General features: G+C 37.9%; 1 protein-coding gene and 1 long non-coding RNA gene across 2 annotated transcripts in view; one reads left to right on the forward strand and one right to left on the reverse strand.

Moving 5' to 3' along the window:
- Positions 1–1,063: 1,063 nt before the first annotated feature.
- On the reverse strand, positions 1,064–4,188 carry LOC125178990. Its single transcript, XR_007157109.1, has 3 exons — positions 4,040–4,188; positions 2,789–2,871; positions 1,064–1,525 (listed from the first exon to the last, which is right to left on the reverse strand). It is a non-coding gene; the product is annotated as an uncharacterized LOC125178990 (long non-coding RNA).
- Positions 4,189–14,720: 10,532 nt separating this feature from the next.
- LOC108668801 (organic cation transporter protein) overlaps positions 14,721–19,052 on the forward strand; it is a 106,476-nt gene continuing 102,144 nt past the window's right edge. Inside the window, exons 1-2 of the mRNA XM_047883987.1 lie at positions 14,721–14,981; positions 16,259–16,364. Coding sequence (XP_047739943.1) covers positions 14,912–14,981; positions 16,259–16,364 — 176 coding nt within the window. The 5' untranslated portion in view covers positions 14,721–14,911. The remainder of the gene's footprint in view (positions 14,982–16,258; positions 16,365–19,052) is intronic.

Here is a 19,052-nt window from a genome sequence, read left to right on the forward strand (position 1 = left end):
ATATTGATAGAATTTATCAAATAAAACAAATTCGTTTTACGGTATTGTTTGCCTGAATAGATAATCTTGAGGGTTCACTGTATTATGAGTAAGGATGTATAAGCTAAGAAGCAGGAAATCATTGATCAGTCAATGATTTCCGAGTAAAACTATTAAGTACAGTTGAATGTTCGGAATTCTCAGTCTTCCATCGATAATTGTATTGATCTAGATTTGTTTCAACTAGTAAGAAAATTATTCTATTGAAGATGTCTCACTGAAACGAAGACTAAGCTGCACAGACAATGTATATCATAATAGGTTCTTAAACGCAATTATAATCGGAGAGTCAGCGACGGCGGCAGAAAGTCTGTTCCTCTTAGTGACAATTAACGAGGAAAAAATGTCGTCGCAAGGATAACTTACACTGCCAGTATTACACAAGACACTGCCCTCTGTCGATGAAAATTAGGTTATATTCAAGAAAATTTAGCCTACAGTAGAGAACATTTTACGTTGATCTACGTTAGATAAGACAAACAGTCTTTTGTCGTAGAGATCGATCAAGCCCAGAAGACTTTCGAATTCTTTTTGACATTCTTCACAATGTCTACACAGCAGCTACTCATTAACTGATTCCATGCTCTACACTACACCAACATTAGTAATTTCAAACGGTTTTGCTTCAAGAATTTCTCTCGGCTTAGCATTTATTAGGGAAACGAAATGACTGGTGATAGCTGTGAAACATGCTGGACCTTAGCAGATTTGCAGACATGAACACGGTGATTTTTATCTCTGGAAACTATTAATTGGTATTATCAATGATTGCATGAACACCATTTTATTCAATAACAATCAACGGATGCGACATGCTTGAAGTAAAGCTCGGGGAGACAGTTGAATGTGTACGTTATCTATAATACTATTGGGTGATACAATTCACACCAAATCGATTCGAGTTTACCAGCCCTCTGCACGTGGGTACCTTGAAAAATTAAGCCCCATGAAGCTGCACCCCGAAAGTTGCCGCTCAGATGCACTGATCCCAGCTCAAATTGTGTGAACAGTTCAAACCAAAGAATTGAAATTCAAATAATATAATCCTCTCCAACAATTATTTAGCTCGAGTTTCAACTTTATGTAGAATGTCTGGACAATTGTTCTCCATTACAGTTGGAAGATCGATCCTCTATACCAAACAAAATCAGATTTTGCATGCAATCAATCTGCAACGTTTTGTCTACAGTTGGGACTTACAAAACTATTGTAATGAATATTTACAACCCTGAATTTGCGTTCACGACTTTCCTTATTTACTTGTCCTGCGACTCCCCGACTGGCCAACTGCTGCTGCATGGTGTGATTTCGATAACTTGCGGTTAGTTGATCTTCGATTTTTCTTCGCTTCAGCGTCATTTCTTGGAATTATTAACCAAGTAAGGAAATCCTTGGAGAAGCAGCATCGACGACTCACGCGAAGTCCATGGCTTCATTGACAAAAGGCCGAAGTGCACCCTTACGTCTGCTGCACCGGCCCTGCTCGCTATATACGAAAATAGAGTAAAATCATGATGATGACGAATTTCCAGAGTTGTTTAACAATTAACAGAAGAACGTGGAACGTTGCGTGGAAATTTTTGAATTATAAACCAAATCGACTTCAACCTGCTTGAATGCTTAATTGGTTATAAATTGCCACTTAAACTAAAACGCGAAATAAAAGCTTGTTGAGTGAGTATGGTTTTCATTTCGTGCGAAATACGCACCTGCGAAATTTAAAACTGAACCAAGCTTTCAACTTTAGACAGCCTAACTAGGGAAAAACGTTCACGGAAAATAACGAATTTACAGGATGAATACGCAAGCAGTTAAGGAACGAATGGACATTCAAAACAATGGCATGCCGTGTTCCAATTGCGATACAAAATGAAGATAAAATAGAAAATAATAGCTAAAGTGCGATTCAAGATCTTGATAAAAAACCAAGGTGATATTTCATACAGAATTATTCCTGGTATGTCCATCACATTACTATCGATGGAAGTCATTTCGTGAGAATAAATAAAATGAATAAATAAACCAAATAAAATACAGCTTTTGGATAGAAAAATAATAAAATTTTTGAGGAAAATCACCGACCTCTTCACAATAATAGCATGTTTTCATAAGAGTTTCCAAATCTTAAAAAATTGGATGTTCTCAAATTTCTGAAATTCCAGTTGCTAAAATAGTACATCTGTGTTTAAAGCGTAAGTGTGCCTAATTTTATATTGATTTTCAAAATAGTTGAAAACTACAGGATTCGTGATAATTCGCGGAATAGTGTTAGGTAAACGTCCCAACGCATCAAGATAAATGCTTTCACTAACTTCTAACAATTATTAACCATTGCAAGAAAGGCAGTTCAGAAAAACCAAATGTCTCTAGAATGGAAACTTCTCTATTCTGAATAAGTTCCGTTCATTAGAATTTTCACAAAGGATTGAAAGTAAATTAACTATTAACTAGAAGTTGATTGCACTGTGATGCTATAGCGTTAAGCACGAATAAATTTAGAAGTGATCAAGGACAGTGGCACGTATCAGCCGCAAGCCGCGCACTTCCAATTCTGTGCGCCAATCAGCTTAATGGAACGCCTAGCATATTTCCGAATGACCAGCAATCAGCGTGCCATCAGTAACCATCAGTCTGCGATGTCATCTTGTTTTAAATATTGAGAGCTTTACATCACCATATACTGGAACAAACAGCCTAGAGTGTAATGATCGTCAACCACTGAACGTAGCATCGAATCATCACTTCATACCTTGACTATATAAGTCGAAAAATGCCACCAGTGCCGATGGGTTGTCGACCGAATCATACCACACGGTGGGTTGTCGACCGAGCCTGGCAAAGAGGTACATTGTGAAGCGACATCTTGAAATTTTACTGTGATTGTAAATTCAATGTTACGCCTTTTTTCAGCGTTCTCATAAAGTTTGAACTTTAATTTTCGTTCTTCAAAACGAAAATTTCAGAATAATACGTTACTAACTTCGTAACTTTACTTCAAAGCTTGGTAATTTATTTAAAATGTTGTATCGGTTGATTACATTGATAGTTTCTTGTAATATTAAAAAAATAAACACAAATCTGAGGTGTCTTCCACTCAGAAGGTTGGCTCATGCAATTCCTTGATGAGGCTGCCTTGACCGATACATGATCCTCAGTGCCTGCCGAATGTTAGCGATGAACCACCCATGATTTGTAGCAGGGTTGCCAGATGGCCTAAAAAACGGCCAATTGTCTGCGAACAAAGAAGGTTGAAAAAGGCCTAAAACACAATATATACTTGAATATTTGTAGGTTCCTGTGTAAAAATTCAATTTTTTACATTTAACTATGAAGTACTCCTTTCATAAATTTCAGCCGGCAAACGCAATTGAAAAAACTAAATCGCGTAATTTGTCCGGAAAAAAATACCGTCAGACAACCCAGCTTTGTAGCAAGATTTTGATTCAATTCTAATTAATATGCGTAATACTCACGAATTGTGTGGTTGAGGATCAAGATTATTCCACCCACTCACTTGTCGGCCAGCAGCCCCCCGACAGCAGGACAGCCCACCAAGCAGCCAATTGTGAACAGCATTTGAAAGAGCTCCCGAATGTTGGCTTTGGAACAAACCAACTCGAACTGTAGTGCAGCGTAACATACGTTACAACGACAATTGCTGTGAAGTCGTAGAACTTTAGTATTATTAAATCTCAAGCTAATTTTAAACTGAAATTAAAGGCATTGACTCGAAAAATCCATCCAAAGTAGCATCGTGATCATCGAAGACCCCCTAGCAATCGAACAATTTGGCAATTCAGCGGAACTGAGTGAAAGCCATGCTAATCACTCACGAATTTGTTGCAATGACGTCCGGTTGATGTGCGTTGATACAAGTAAACTGCACAGGTGGAGCTATGAACTTGGATCCAAGAAGATTGATCACATGCGACATCGGTCCTGTGTGATGTCCATTGATAAGAATGATTTATATCTGTCAAGAGATATAATATATACTTACTATGCGATAGGAGTGAAATTACGGTGCGGAATCGCTGAAACTTTCGGCGTGGCACGAATACAATTTTATATTACAAGTATTTTAATTTTTCATCAGATCATATAGGAAGTACTCGATTTTGAAAAAGTAGTTATTTTGGCTTCTTAGGATTTTTTTACTTATAGTTACTAATGGCTACATATCAATTCAGGCGTAAATTCTTAGACAAAAAATCTAGACTTTGTCAAACCATTTAATTTTTGAGTTTTCATGCACTGTACGAATCTACGAATGCAATTTAATTGACATAATTGCCTTACTAATAAAGAGCCAGCAACAATGGAGCCTTAAATTTACTTATAGTATCGCAGAAAAAATGCCGAGCCTAAATTTCTTTTTAATAAACTAACTTCTGATTACCAAGCATACAAAGAAATGCTTAATCAGAGATTTAAATAAATATACATCGGAAGTTTTCTTTTGCACAGCCGTGTGCGATCCATTAATTAAATGGATCGCACACGGCTCTCTGCCCGTATATGGGGTGTAGAGCCGTGTACACGGCTAGCTACCCGATCTCTATTCGTATAAAATGATACGGGTAGAGATCGGTTGCAATCGCAATGAGGATAGGACGTGTAAACCCTAGAATACAACTTATTTGCTTATACATCGTATTATTTACTATGCAATGATTGATTTCCCCGCAAAAAACTGTAAAGTTTTTTCATTAGGAAAGCTTTGATTCAAAGACACATCGCATATTGAAAGAGGATCGTAAAGAGACAATTGAAGGGTTAGTCAAGATTATCATTTAACAAATGATTTTACCGTCTCACCAAGCATATCATTACCAATTAACGAAACAGTCACTCGGCAAATAATTCAGCTATCATCATCACTAATATTAACAACTGCAATTTCCAACAATCAATCTTTGTCCGTCATTAAGCATCAAACGAAAAACGAAAGAGGACAAAGAATTATAAATTCTCACCTAGTGATGCGACAGTAAAGATCAAATAAGTTGATGGTCTCACACCCAGCAAGGTTATGATCTCGTCCATGCTTTTGAAAATCTGAACAGATTTGAACGAAACTTTGAATATACAAAGCTAACCGTCCAACGGTGATGTTTAGCTCGCGACAATTTTTTCGATTTTGCCTTCGTTTGCAAGTTATACGGCTTTACGTATACGGCTTTTTGTCAATTAAACTTTAAAAATCTGTCTCAGAAATGCCGGTCGTTTCTCCGTATAACTCGCGAACGAAGGCAAAATAAAAAAAAATTATCACGAGCTAAATATCACCGTTGGGCTGGTTAGGTTAGTATATTCAAAGTTTCATTCAAATCTGTTCAATAGTTTAGAAGGAATTTCTTGGTCACTGCAAATTTCGGCCCGAATTGCTTTATAACTGAGGGATGAAGGTGAAATGGAAAAAAATTTCAGGCGCTAAACATCACCGTTGGCAAGTCAGGTTTGTATGTAGATATATTCAAAGTTTCGTTCAAATATGTTCAATAGTTTGGAAGGAATTTCTTGGTCACTATTCAAGCTACAGCAATGAAAGAGATATCATTCGATTCGTAAAAACCTTACCTAGCGACTCTAGGAGCCTTTTTTTGTATTTGTGCAGGGTTTGAATTATATATGGGGGGATTGGGGGTGAGGGGGGGTGAAAATGTGGAAAAATGGACAAACGCGCAAAAAAGAAAAACGATGAGGAAAATTGAAAATCGGGGCTCCAGAGCCGCTAGATAATTTTGTTAGGAATCGAATGAAATGTGTCTCGATATTGTAGCGTGTGATTTGCAAAAGTTATAAACTTTTTAGAGTACGCCCCTTTTTGCCGTTTTCTGTTAATTTCACGTTTTCTATTCTCATTTGGAAAAATTCATACGAGCAAATTGTTTTTTATTTTACCTTTCACGTATATGTGTGAAATTTCAGATAGATCGGTTAGTAAATGTAAAAGTTTTCCCGGGACCAAGCCGGTCTCTTTAAAGCTTACGCACATTGTTCATCAGATATCAGAGAGGGTTTCAGATTAAATGAAACGAGTTTTTAGGTTCAGCTACACACGAGGAATACATGAGCAATCAAAAGTAAATCCCATTTAACATCCATTATATATTCAGGCTCTAAATTATACGTGGAGATTATCATCAAAAATTCTCAAGAGAATGAAAGAAGATATTTATTATTCAAACTATTAGATAAAAAATAATATTAGCATGTAAAACATAGTGTACTAACCTCCTAACGCTATTATTTAGACAGGAAAAACGACAGATACTTTTTGGAATGCTCAAGTAGCCGTTAACTAAGTTTTATCTTCTTCAGCCGTTTACGCTACTTCATGCAAAGGTTAATTTCAGCCTATACTTCTTACCATTCGCGGTAAGATTGAAAATAATGCTAATGAGCAGATATTTTCCAGCCTGGTAGACAGAATTTTCAGCCATATAGTGTCAAAAGATGCACGTAGTTTTATGAGCCATGTCATGAAGTAAAGTTCACCTCTTGAACTAGCATTGCAAACTCTGCATAAATAAGTAAAATAACCAACTAAAGAAAGTCATGAATGTTCATTTATACAAAACACTTTTCAGTATACCACACTTTATACACACCGACACTCCATGCAGTCTTCCCCATAGTAATTCCAGTTTCTACCTGTCCTGTTGCAAATTAGTTTGCAAAGTTACTGCTTAGTTGCAATCACCTAATAAATACACATGGCTTTGCTTTAAATGCTCCATCTTTTTCCTTTATATTCCTGTTTCCAATTTTAAGCCATTTTCCAATATTCCAGCACCATACTATCATACTAATAATCTTGACGGATCTTAGCTTTCGCATTACTTAAACACTTTTTCTAACGATCATTTGAATTAATTTCGACTATAAACCCTAACACTATTAAAATCCCATCATTTCAAAAGTTACCATTCATAAAATACCGCACATAATACAGATTTTGATGTTGGCCTTCGGCAATGGTTTTGAGGACATCCAAATTCCGCAATTGATTACATTATGTAAGTCATAGACACAGTGAGCAGTTAAGTTAGACTGTAAAAGAGCCCTGTCACTAACACCCTCGCTAATTATGATTTATGAGGAAGCTGCTTCTGTTATAGTTTCCTGAGATGCAATTTCTTGTTGATTAATCAACTTTTACCGGAGTTATTCGGGATTGCTTTCAGCTAATTAGTTTATTTTTTTTCTTTATAAGCTTTCAGGTTCACTGATGTGGCATCTTGAATTCATATTCAGGTCAAGCTCCTGCGGTTGCTATAGCTACCGCTTTCTAAGCCCAAGTCTTGTGAAAAGATTTGCAGTACCAATTCAGTTGCGGTGGCGATTTTCCAGTTGTCTCTTACATTAATTCGAAGAAACAACTAACTGAAATGATCCCATACGGGCTTAAAATAGTTTGAAAAATAGAAACAATACTCAAGTGTATTTGTTATCTTTTCAACTTGGATTGGATTGGCAACCAACCATGGGTAAATACTGTACAATAAAAAATCGCAATCGTCTAGGCAGTTAATCTATGCAATTAGTGATATGCAATCTTATCTCTACGAGCACCCTTTATGGACAAGTAGAAGTTAATGTCTTTGGTCCGATTCCGTCCTAATGAGTGATTAAAACCCGCTTTAGGAAAGTCCCAATAACGCAGTGCACATGTGAAGCATAACGTGTGGCAGTCGTGCAAATTAATTTTTTGCATCCGAATTCAAGATTTAAACTTGTCCATGCCGAAAGCCGATAAAAATTTCACAGCTTCATCCACTGGATACATAAAATTACTCTGTGCTTGAAAGAAAAATAATAATAATGCTGTGACTGTAAGGGTATATTATATAGTAATCGGTTACTATCCAATTTTTATTATTAATTGTGCTGCAGTTTGAACTTGAGTAGTAGTAGTAGAATATGGTTCACTAGCGCTTCAGCTTAGCAAGCTATTCCGCACTGGAGGTCCAAAAATAACATCGCCAGCAAGGCAGAAGGTCTCGATTATTCGAAGTCTCAAATTAATTATCATCCACAAGGGGCCAAAGGTCTAAATTGTCCAGTCCGCTGAAGCTGGCTCGAAAGAAGCAGCGTTAGCATCTCAAAGAGACGAAGTGAGTTCGTCTCTTCAAGGTAAGTTCATTTAGTTAATGTTCAAGGTAAGTATTACATTTAGTTCAAGGTAAGTATTACAGATAAAAATCATATGCAGAAGAGCTGAAATTTCTGAGATGCCCAAATGCACTTCATCACATTTTGTTGCATGATTATTTCGAAAACAAAATAAAAAATTTGCCATACAATCCCATCCGCCTGAGTTATGACGCTGATTGTATTGGCGAATAATTTCACTATCTGTACTCTGAGCGAGAATTAAAATCGGATGTATACTCGTATAGTGAAGGAAGAAATTGAAGAGTACACGTAACAACAGAATAAATAGTCACAATATTAATGGAATGAAGCCAATATCGGCTCATGAATAATCCAAATGCCGAAATAAATGATTATGAAATAAAATAAAATTTTCATAATTTCTGGTGAAAAAAAATGAGACAGGGGAACGGTGGCATCTAACATCTCGTCGTGTGTTCATTTGCTTGTGCTCGGCAAGCTCTGCAGTCGTCCACTCTCTCTGCTTGGTATAGGTTGGTGGTGAACGAACTTATCTGGCAAAGAAACTTTACGTGGTAACTGAAGAAAATATTAACTTAAATATTTTCCTGGCAAGTACCCCTTGGAATACAAGAACCATTTGCATTGATGAATTCATTCAAACATCTGAGATTTTCTTGATGTTAATTCAATGCGACTGAAAATTTATTCAATAAGATCCCCCGTAACAATCGAAACATTGAAAGTCATTCGAAGAAAATTCACAGCTACAGTGGCCTGTCAAGATTGATTTACTTCAACACATTATTTTATGACTACTCGAACATTTACTCATTCGAAAGTAAATCATTGTTGGTTGTTTTAATTGAAGATTATAGTGGCTGATAAGAGATGTGATTATATCATGGAAAAATTCTGAAATGCACAAAAAATTCTAAGTAAACTAAAAGCTTACTTTTTTGCTTTTTTGAGTGGTGGCGAAAGCAGAAATAGCATCGGTCAAAGTATTCAAATATTTTATTAATGCAATAAGATTTCGTTAGAAAGGCAAGATAAATTTATTTCTAATGTTTACTGCAATTCTTCGCTGTCCAAACGAAAAACCGAACTTGTGAATGTGAAATGTAATAAAATTCAACCGCAGCACCGGAATAATGAATTAATTCAAAACGAGTACATATGTGTAACGCAAGTCATGAAATGGTGAAATTTTGAAGCAATTATTTCGAGCTGATAAGCAATTGATTTAGTAAAAGAAAAGTGCAAATTGAGAGATTGCAGGAAGAATATTGTACCAAAAGGCGATACAATTTAAGCTTAGAAATTATTTAAATTAATTACTAGCGTCAGTAATTTAATATTTTATGCCTCATAACGTCTATGCAGTAATGGAAAGCAATTTGCTTATCAGAAATAAGATTTAAGCATAGTATTTCATGATCAACTTACTTGATGAACATGTGAAATTTACCTGGGTAAAATATTCGTAGTTTCTTATTTAGACCAGGAAAAGCTGAACTAATTATATGGAATGAAGAACTTAAGATACAGTTCCATAGATAGGCTTAGAAATTATTCATTAGACGGTATAAACAAACATATTGTACAGTTTTAATTTTAATTTGTATTTTGATGCTATTCATGCATTCGAGTTATGATTAATTTAACAAAATTTTGTAATAATTTTATGCAAATGAGGGATTTGTCTGCAGAGGTCTCACAAATAGCATTCGGTGTTTGCATAAATATTGTTAATGATGGAATTACCATGAATGCCAATGAATAGCCTGACTGCAGTAGAACCAATTAACTGTACGGAAAGAATATTATGAATTCTACAAAACGCTTGAAAAAGAATGAGAACGAATGAATTCCAGTCATAATTGTTTGTGAACGCGAGGACGACGAAAATTTTCATTGAAAAATAATCTCGTTGCCAAAAAGATTTCCGCTCAGGCGTGTTTCATTCATTCAACCTAATGACTTGTTTCATTCATTCCACCAAAGATGCATTTCAATCATTCCACTAAAGACACGTTCCAATTGTACCGACGCGTTCCATTCATTCTACCCCAAACCGCGTTCCATTCATTCTATGCAAAAAAGTGTTCTATACATTCTCCCCCAATTGTCCGTTTCATTCATTCTCCCAACTGATGCGTTTCATTCATTTTTTTTCCAAAGACGTGTTTTATATATTCCCTCTATCGACTGTGCATATGTCTTCACATGTTCAAATCGATGATGTATCCATAATGGCCTCTGTTGAGTCGGTTATGTATGAAAATAAACGACATTTAAAAAAAACTGTCATTTCTGACTACTAGTCGAGACTATCAAGCATAAATATATTTCCCAAAATATATCAAGATCAAAATGAAAATCAAGCTGGTGGCAAAGAACAACATTCTTTGTTTATAACTGTTCAAGATTGTTATAGGAATTACCATCACATTATTGGATTGTTAAGGAAAACTATGATGAAAAAAATGAAAATCTCAAACCTAAAAGATAGCCAATTCCAACAGTAGACCACCCACAAGTAGCGCTGTTAATTTTTCGAATAAATATGGCTGAGTTATTAGTTAGATAAATATTTAGAATTGGCTCGTGGTAACATATATTTCCAGCTGTTAATTTGCCTCCCTAGCTTGCCTTTTTCGCACATTGAGAGTATAGATGACCAGCAAATATCGAAAGATGAATGAAGCCCAAACTTGGATAATTTCCAATTAGGGAACTCCTTTAAACTAAATAAAACAAATGCCAGCACATGTGAGAGAGCAATGATGAAACACCTCTTGGTCAATAATAGAATTAATTTTATCAACTGTTGAAATTTATCTAACACTTGTGTCGACCGAGCGATGTCCACACTTGTGTCGACTGATCATGTAGCCTTCTGCAAGTTATTCACCTCGCTTGCCCCCCACTCCCAGAGCCCCTCCACCCGCCGCCTCATACGCAGAATCCGGGCGGAACATCCCCTTGACAGGGACTTCTCCCCGTTCACACCCGACATGGTGAAGCTCGCTATCGCGGCTGCCAAGAGCTCCTCCGCTCGAGGCCCGGACAGGCTCACGGTCCTGCATTTTAAGCACCTCGGACCACGCGGTATCCAATTCCTCACCCACATTTTTAATATCTCCGTCGCCACAGCCTCTATTCCATCCATTTGGAAAAATTCAATAATTATTCCAATCCTCAAACCGGGTAAACCCGGTAACCAGAGCTCTTCATACCGCCCTATCTCCCTCCTCTGCCCTGTAGCCAAGATCCTAGAGCGACTTGTGCTTCCTTACATCTCGGGCTCTCTCACCACCGTCCCCTCGCAACATGGTTTCAAGCCGGGACACTCCACTGTCACCGCCCTCCTCCCGCTCGCGCACCAGATAACGACGGGCTTTAACTCGCGGCGCCCTCCAGCCCGCACAGTCGCCGCGTCGGTCGACCTCTCGAAGGCATTCGACAGTGTCGACCACCCCCTCCTCCTGAGCATGATCGCGGCCTCGGACCTAAATCACAACTTGGTCCGCTGGCTGTGCTGCTACCTCCGAGGCAGGCAGGCATCATGCCTCTATCTCAGGATCCAATCGCCTTTCAGAGCCATTCACTCAGGCGTTCTCCAGGGCTCGGTGATCTCGCCTGCCCTCTTTAATCACTTCATTTCCGACATCCCAGTGCCTACCCCCAATATTGCCTCATACGCGGACGACCTAACCATCTTCGTGTCGTCCCCGAGACTTGACGCTGCAGAGGCCGAGCTTGCCTCGCTCCTCCGTAACGTCTCAGACTGGTCGGAAGTCAAGAAACTGGCCGTGGCTCCTGGCAAGTCCTCGGTCACGCTCTTCACCCCAGATCGATACGCACCAATCCCGTTACCACCCAGCTGCCACCATCTGCAACGGCATCATCCCACTGGACAAAACCCCCCAAATCCTAGGCGTCACCTGGGATACACACTTCACTTTCTCCCCTCATGCAAGAGGAATAGCCACGAAAGCGACGGGCTCTCTCCGCATATTAAAAGCCCTTGCTGGCACCAACTGGGGCTTCTCCAAGGAGGACATAGTTGCCACCTACCGTGCCATCACGCGCCCAATTCTCAATTACGCGGCCCCCATCTGGTATCCTGTTGCCTCCCGTACAGCAGTTGCCAGCCTGCAGACTATACAGAATTCCGCATTGAGACTAGCCACCGGCTGCCTCAAAATGGCCCCGATCTCCCATCTGCACCAGGAGACCGGCGTCCTCCCTTTGCCCGAGCACCTGGACCTGGCCTGCGCCCAGTTCCTCGCCAGCGCCCTCCAGCCCTCCCACGCCTCCTTTCGCATGGTCTCTGCCCCTCTGGGTGACCGCCCTATATATTTGAGGCATATACAGTATGAAAAAAAATAAAAGATGTTATTATACATTATTCGGTGCAAAGTTTGTGCCGTATATGGTTGATAACATTTTCAGAATAAAATGTTTGAAAAATGGAAAGTGAATCACAATAAAGAGTATATATGCATTAAAAACTCTGCACGAGATCTTCGAACTGGAAAATTATTTAAGGTTCAAAATTGCCCCCAAGGTATGGTGCACTGAAACGAATGCAGGACAATGAAGAATGTTAATTTGCATGATCGCATCACTTGTTGACTCCACTTTGCGCACACTAATTTTTGAGATTAGATAGAAAAACCGCTATTAAAATCGTTTGCAATAAATTATTTATAAATCCCCAGTAGGGATTAATGTATAAATTAATGTTCCACAATTTGAATGGTTCCTGTTCAAAATTGGCTGGAAATATACGGTATATCATGTTTTCTAAATTGTTATATAGGCATCGAGTTGGATATGCCATCTCAGGCATGTCACCAATGTGAAATTTAAGATCTTTTTAAATAGATTAATCAAATGATTAATTTGAATCTTGCTGTTCTTAATTAGCCGGCCACATCAGCAAAAAGCCAACGAGCTGTATTCGATCATAATTTTTGCAGGTAGACAAGATTAAACCAAAAACTCACTGCTTCAAACATGGTGCTTTTAGCTTATAAGCACTTTGGCACCCTGCCGATAAAAAGTAAAGACTAGGCTATGTCAGGTGTATTGCCGATTCTAGACACAGCAGTACCATAAATGCCACCGCTATCTGGGTCTCGAACTCGCAACTTTTTAATTAAGTCTTCCAGTCAGATCGTTCCCTCCTCAACCCTACCAGTCGGGTACGAGGTTCAAAATATTCTCTCCTCCAGGCCCACGAGGTTCGTTCTTATTTACAAAGTTAAGTTTACACCAGCCTATATAGTGTTTTACAAAGTTAGTTTTTACATCAACTATCTTCACAGGTTAGGTTAATGCAGCATAGTTATTTTTTGCAATATTAAATTGTAGAGAAACTTTACCGAACTTAACCTAACCTTTTCAAATCCTAACGTATGAATTTTACATGTAAAATAACCTTTTACGTGTTTTCTTAACTGTGTAAAACTATTATTTTAGATAAAAAATCCACCTGTCGGGGTTTTTGAGGGTTCATACCAGAACCGAAAGGTTACCAGAAATCTGATATTTTTAGCGCATTTTCTCATTTATGGAAAAAATGCCCTATTGTGCTCGTCATGTCCGTCCGTCTGTCCGTGACTCCACGCTTTCGTCGATTTTGAGAAATGCGCTCTGTCACTCAGTGCAGTGAGTACCGAGTTATATTTTTTTCCATTAATTTCATACCAGAAAATACCACGTCTCTTGCGCTACTGATTCAATTTTGGTGACAGTTACGCGACTAATAAGTCAACTTACAGTAAAATTCAGTCATGTCCTATGACTCATCCAATACGGCAAACGCGGTAATGTCTGGTATTTGATAAAGAAATAAAATACTTAAAAACGTGGGTCGGGCAGATTTATGATTAAAGCGAAAAGCACACTACACACGAATTTTGGAAATTTGATGGTGAACGTACAGCCCGACCCTCGTTTTTTGGGGCGAGCCATAATTTATTTTCTACTTTTTAGTCCACAAGAAAAACGTGGTTTTTTGAAAAGTTTTTTTTTTAAGTATTTTATGTTCTCCTTTTTAGTCCGTTGCTACACATGAAAATTTCAGTTCATTTTATTTCAGTTGGCCACGCAAATGCACGAAAGAAAATTCTTTTCGAAGTTCTGTAGAAAATTGTATTCGAGGGGACACATTGTTGTTCCCGTACTCCATTTCATACATTGCATTGAATAAATACGCCTGGAAACGTGCAACAAATTATTGAGTATTGTATTGTCATCGGGAGCTGAGCTTCCCTAAAAGTTTCAGAGCGCTAGCTAGCGGGAAAGTTGGTGAAATATCGATTGCAAGATTTGATCATCACAGACAGAAGGTCACGAAAGCGAGCTAAGAAAAACGTGGTAAAATATGAATCTACTGATTTTCCCTATAATTTTTAGGACTATTCGCGAGAGCAGTGGGACATAACCGGAACAGGATAACAATAATCAAAAGCTGCTCAACAGAGAGCTATGCATCAAGATTCATATGGTTAATTTTCTTATTTCCAGTACTATTTTTAGAAGAAGCTCAGGAAATAAGTTCTGTCGTTACCCGCTATTTGCCATAAGTAAATGCTATTGGACTGACCAGCTTGCAAAATTTATTGACGATCATACATCCCGACTCTTAGAACGAGTCAATGAACAGACAGATCCATATCAAGAGACACAACTGTTCAACAAGGCCGGCGGGGGCGACAGACTGTGATTCAGTGACATGGACGAGATCATCACCTCGCTGGGTGTGGGTCCAGCAACATACCTATACTTCGCAGTCGCGTCCTTGGGTGAGTATCAATTCTTTGTGAGGAATTTATTATACGTCATATTCATACAATTTCAGACCTTTAATTAGTTGATCGATTGAGTGATAAACTGATGTTAGGCAATTGCATATTGACACAACTGTTAAAAATATGATTTACGATATTATTGATGACAGTCTTGATGATTGTTATGGCAGTGGATGGAAAAATCATTAGTTCATGACTAACCATGACTAACCCATGGGTAGCCCGTCAGCATGTAAATATCCGAATCGCTCATTTAACCCTTTCAAAATGCAATATGCACTTGATCGAGTCACGTGTTTTACAGCGGAAATTGAATTCCTTGTTTCCCGTGTACAGTAAGTACTTCGCAATGAATATTACAGTGGTTATATTATTTTGAATGATTGTTTACCCTGAGATTTTCGCACCATTCCCATGCAGATTGCAACTGATCTCCAGCCATAAAATCTTAAATCATTCCCAACATGCAATTTTGCCGACTTGGAATAAATGAATAAATGTTCTACTTAAGTATCATTGACATGATAAACATTCATAAGCAGTAGGAAACATGTCCAATTCAATATACATATTTTATTGGATACACAGTTGCGTGTTGAGTGGTTAAGATTACAAAGATGGACAGCGAGTTGGGGTTAAAAACCCGCAAATAACTGTGAAAATTCGATGCGAAATCGGCTAGGTGGCCGAGTGGCTATGAATAACTTATTCAATAAATTTCTAAAGCTAAATTCTTTTCACTGATAATATAAATAAAAATAAAAAGAGTATGATCGGTCAAGTCAAATTTTTTACTACCGTAAAATTCTACACCAAAAATTACGAAATGGAAACCAAGTGTCTAGGTTGCTTTGTACACATTGAGCATCCTGATGCAGCTGCATGAGAGTGCGGCCGAGTATACCCGGAACCTGACTTTACTTGGGAGTCGTGGAAACTCAAACTTCAATTAAATCTGTTTAATTTTCTCAAGTTCAGTTTAATTTGTTCAGCCGTAATCGCCCAAAAGATGACTGTGTAACAAAAATATCTATGTTGTTGCTTGACTGAATTACTTGGTTCATGCAAAAAATTCAGCCCGATTTGAAAAAAAAGTCATTCCATTATCATGTTTCAACTTCTAATGGAACTACTATAATCCATTATATATAATTATATAAAATAATATATCCCATCCATTATATTTCTGCTTTTCTGCACAGTAATTCAACCCATTTCACGAATTTAACATAAACATCTACGAATCTAAAGCATTAATGGGCACCATACAGGACCAGTGTCGCAGGTGGTCAATCTCATGGGATCCCAGTTCATATCTCCGCCAGTTCAGTTTACTTGTCTCGACCTCCATCAATCGGACGTCATTGTAACCAACACGTGAGTCCGCCCTATAAATTATTGAAGCATGGCAAAGGCAGAGGGAAGTTACCATGTCATAATTTATAGTGTAATAAAATTACACTTTTAAGTTTACAACTTCACGCTGATAGAGCAGCGATGCGGGATCGAGTGGCCTAATCAATGGAATTCTCAGGCAACATTTAGTAAAGTTTTACATTACTGTGTATAAGACATAATGTTGAATTAGATGTTATGCTTCGTTCAGGAGATTCGTGAACTATTAAGATAAATCATTATATATATAAGGGGGTAGTGTAAAATTCAGAAGAATCCTCCAACAATTAATTGAATTTTGTGTAAGTTGACTAGGTATTCGAATACGGAGCCCTGAAGGGTCAAAATAGTCTGGATGTAATAAAAGTAATCACGGAATAAAACGGGCAATCACTCGTTAATTGATCGTTTTTTTAGACCGTTACACGATATTTGTAATATGAACGTGTTGATTGAGATAATGACTCTATGCCTTATTTGATCTCGTAGCAATACAAAATTATGAAAGGCACTTGATGAGAAACAAGCTCTCAGTATTTGAGATAATCGAATTTTAGCATATAACTACACAAAAGAATTAGATAGGTCCTGCTTGCGAGTTCATGTTAAATGTAAATTTTGTAAGAGCTACTTACAAATTCTTTCACATTAAGTCCCATGCCCAAGTCCACTTCACTCTACCCAAGTCTTACGATGGAGTCCGCTGCGCAGGACAGATACGCAAATTAGCTTAACAAACCCGTTACGTAAATCAATTCAAAGGTGCTAAGCGAGAATTTTCATGATCATAGTCCTACTCCAAAATAAATCACAACTTGAGTGAGTTATATTATCTTATATTCTTCACCCCAAAATAAATCTCTAATTGAATGAGTAAAATAATCTTATTTATTCCTAAGTTCAGTTCGGAATGCGTCGTGGCGTCGGCAGGAGGAGAGTCAAACGAAACACGGAGCTGCAAACTTTATCAATTTTCGCATGAAATTTATCACTTCACTCTGACAGAAGAGGCAAGTAATTTCATGGCCTTCAGTGGAATGTCAGAAGTTTAACATTATAAATAGTTTTAGATTCGTCGAAGATGAGAGTGAATTGTTAAATACTTGAATTTTATAATTTTAACATTTTAACCTAAACACTTCAACATTAGAGCCATTATAATTGATCAAATAAAATTGCATATTTTAAATGGCATTTAATATGTTTAAAATACCAACATTGTAAACTGTAGACGTTTTTGGATGGATGTTGTGAGTCAATGTATCCAAAAGTAGTTTAATAGGATCTTGAGAAATTAATAGAATATTATGATCTTATTTTAATTGCCATTGTAACGTATGGAATATCTCACTACAGTTCGAGTTGGTGTGTTCGAAAGCCTACGTCCGAGAGATCTTTCAAATGATGTTCACAATTGGCTGCGTGGTGGGCTGTCTGGTCGGAGGGCTGCTGGCCGACAAGTGAGGGAATGGAATGTTCTGCCTCTTAATTAAGGGGGATATTGAGAACCGCCCAACCTCCAGAGCGAGCTAGCCCTTGTTTACTGCCGTGTCTTGTAAGGTCTACCTATCTTACGTCTGGCCGGCGTGGTGCCACAGGAATGTCAGGCGAGAGCAAGCCTGCGCCACGCTGCACTACCCTACACCCCTCACAACAGTGCACATGTCATCAATGAACTTTGACTACTACCAGCAAACTCTCTGCTATTTACAGCGCGACCTCATGGAAATAAACATAATACATTATGATGTGCTGTCAATTTCAACTTTTTTATTTTTCTATTTTATGGATTTCATATATCCGGTTAAAAGACGTAATTATGATAGTTTTTTGTGCAAAAAGTAGTGCAATTTTTGATGCCCATTTTCTCAAATAAATGGCATATATTATTTAATTTTACAAAATAAATGATCTAATTATATTAATATAACACAACTTTAGAAGAGACGCTACGGAACAGCGGGCAGCCTTACACCTCACACCCTAGTGTCTGAAACACCTCCTCTCTCCCCCTCGTCTAAGATATGCCGGTGTTTTTCACTGTAATATGAGCTTAGACTTCAAGCCAAATAGGCTGTTTTCACACAGTGTAATGCTCATCTTCATGATATAAATGCATCAAATTCAATACCTAAATCATTTCGATTATATTTAATTCATAGAGTACAAATTTCTGAACGAAAGACATGTTGTCACTAGACTATTAATTATTTGTTCTTGATATAGGCATGTCAAGGGAAGGTTACTGCAAGGCGACAAAATTTTGACTTTTGCTGTTAATCAAGATCTATCAAACTACAGAGACCGTACAGTTCAGACTGTACAAGTTCAGACTGTACAGACCAAGAGATTACTCATAACAACAGCGAAACTGGCTGTCGCCGGCATAACAACAGCACTGCAGCGCAGTATCTGTTTCCATGGGGTAGGAGACGGAAGGGGAAGCTGTGAAACCGCTTTAGGGGTTATAGGAGGGGGAGGGGTGAGGTGAAAATATTGTGAGGCTCTTTGTTCTCATATGGTCAAGGCTCGCTCGACTGAATATACAATGACCCGTATAACGAATATTCAATAGCTATTCAATATTCAACATCATCATTGACAATGCAAGGTAACATGTTGTTTGAGTAGAAATTCGTAAGCTGCACTTCCATTCGCTTGAGCCAAAAC

The sequence above is a fragment of the Hyalella azteca genome, unplaced genomic scaffold (assembly GCF_000764305.2).
Source record: "Hyalella azteca isolate HAZT.00-mixed unplaced genomic scaffold, Hazt_2.0.2 contig14215, whole genome shotgun sequence".
Taxonomy (NCBI): Eukaryota; Metazoa; Arthropoda; class Malacostraca; order Amphipoda; family Hyalellidae; genus Hyalella; species Hyalella azteca.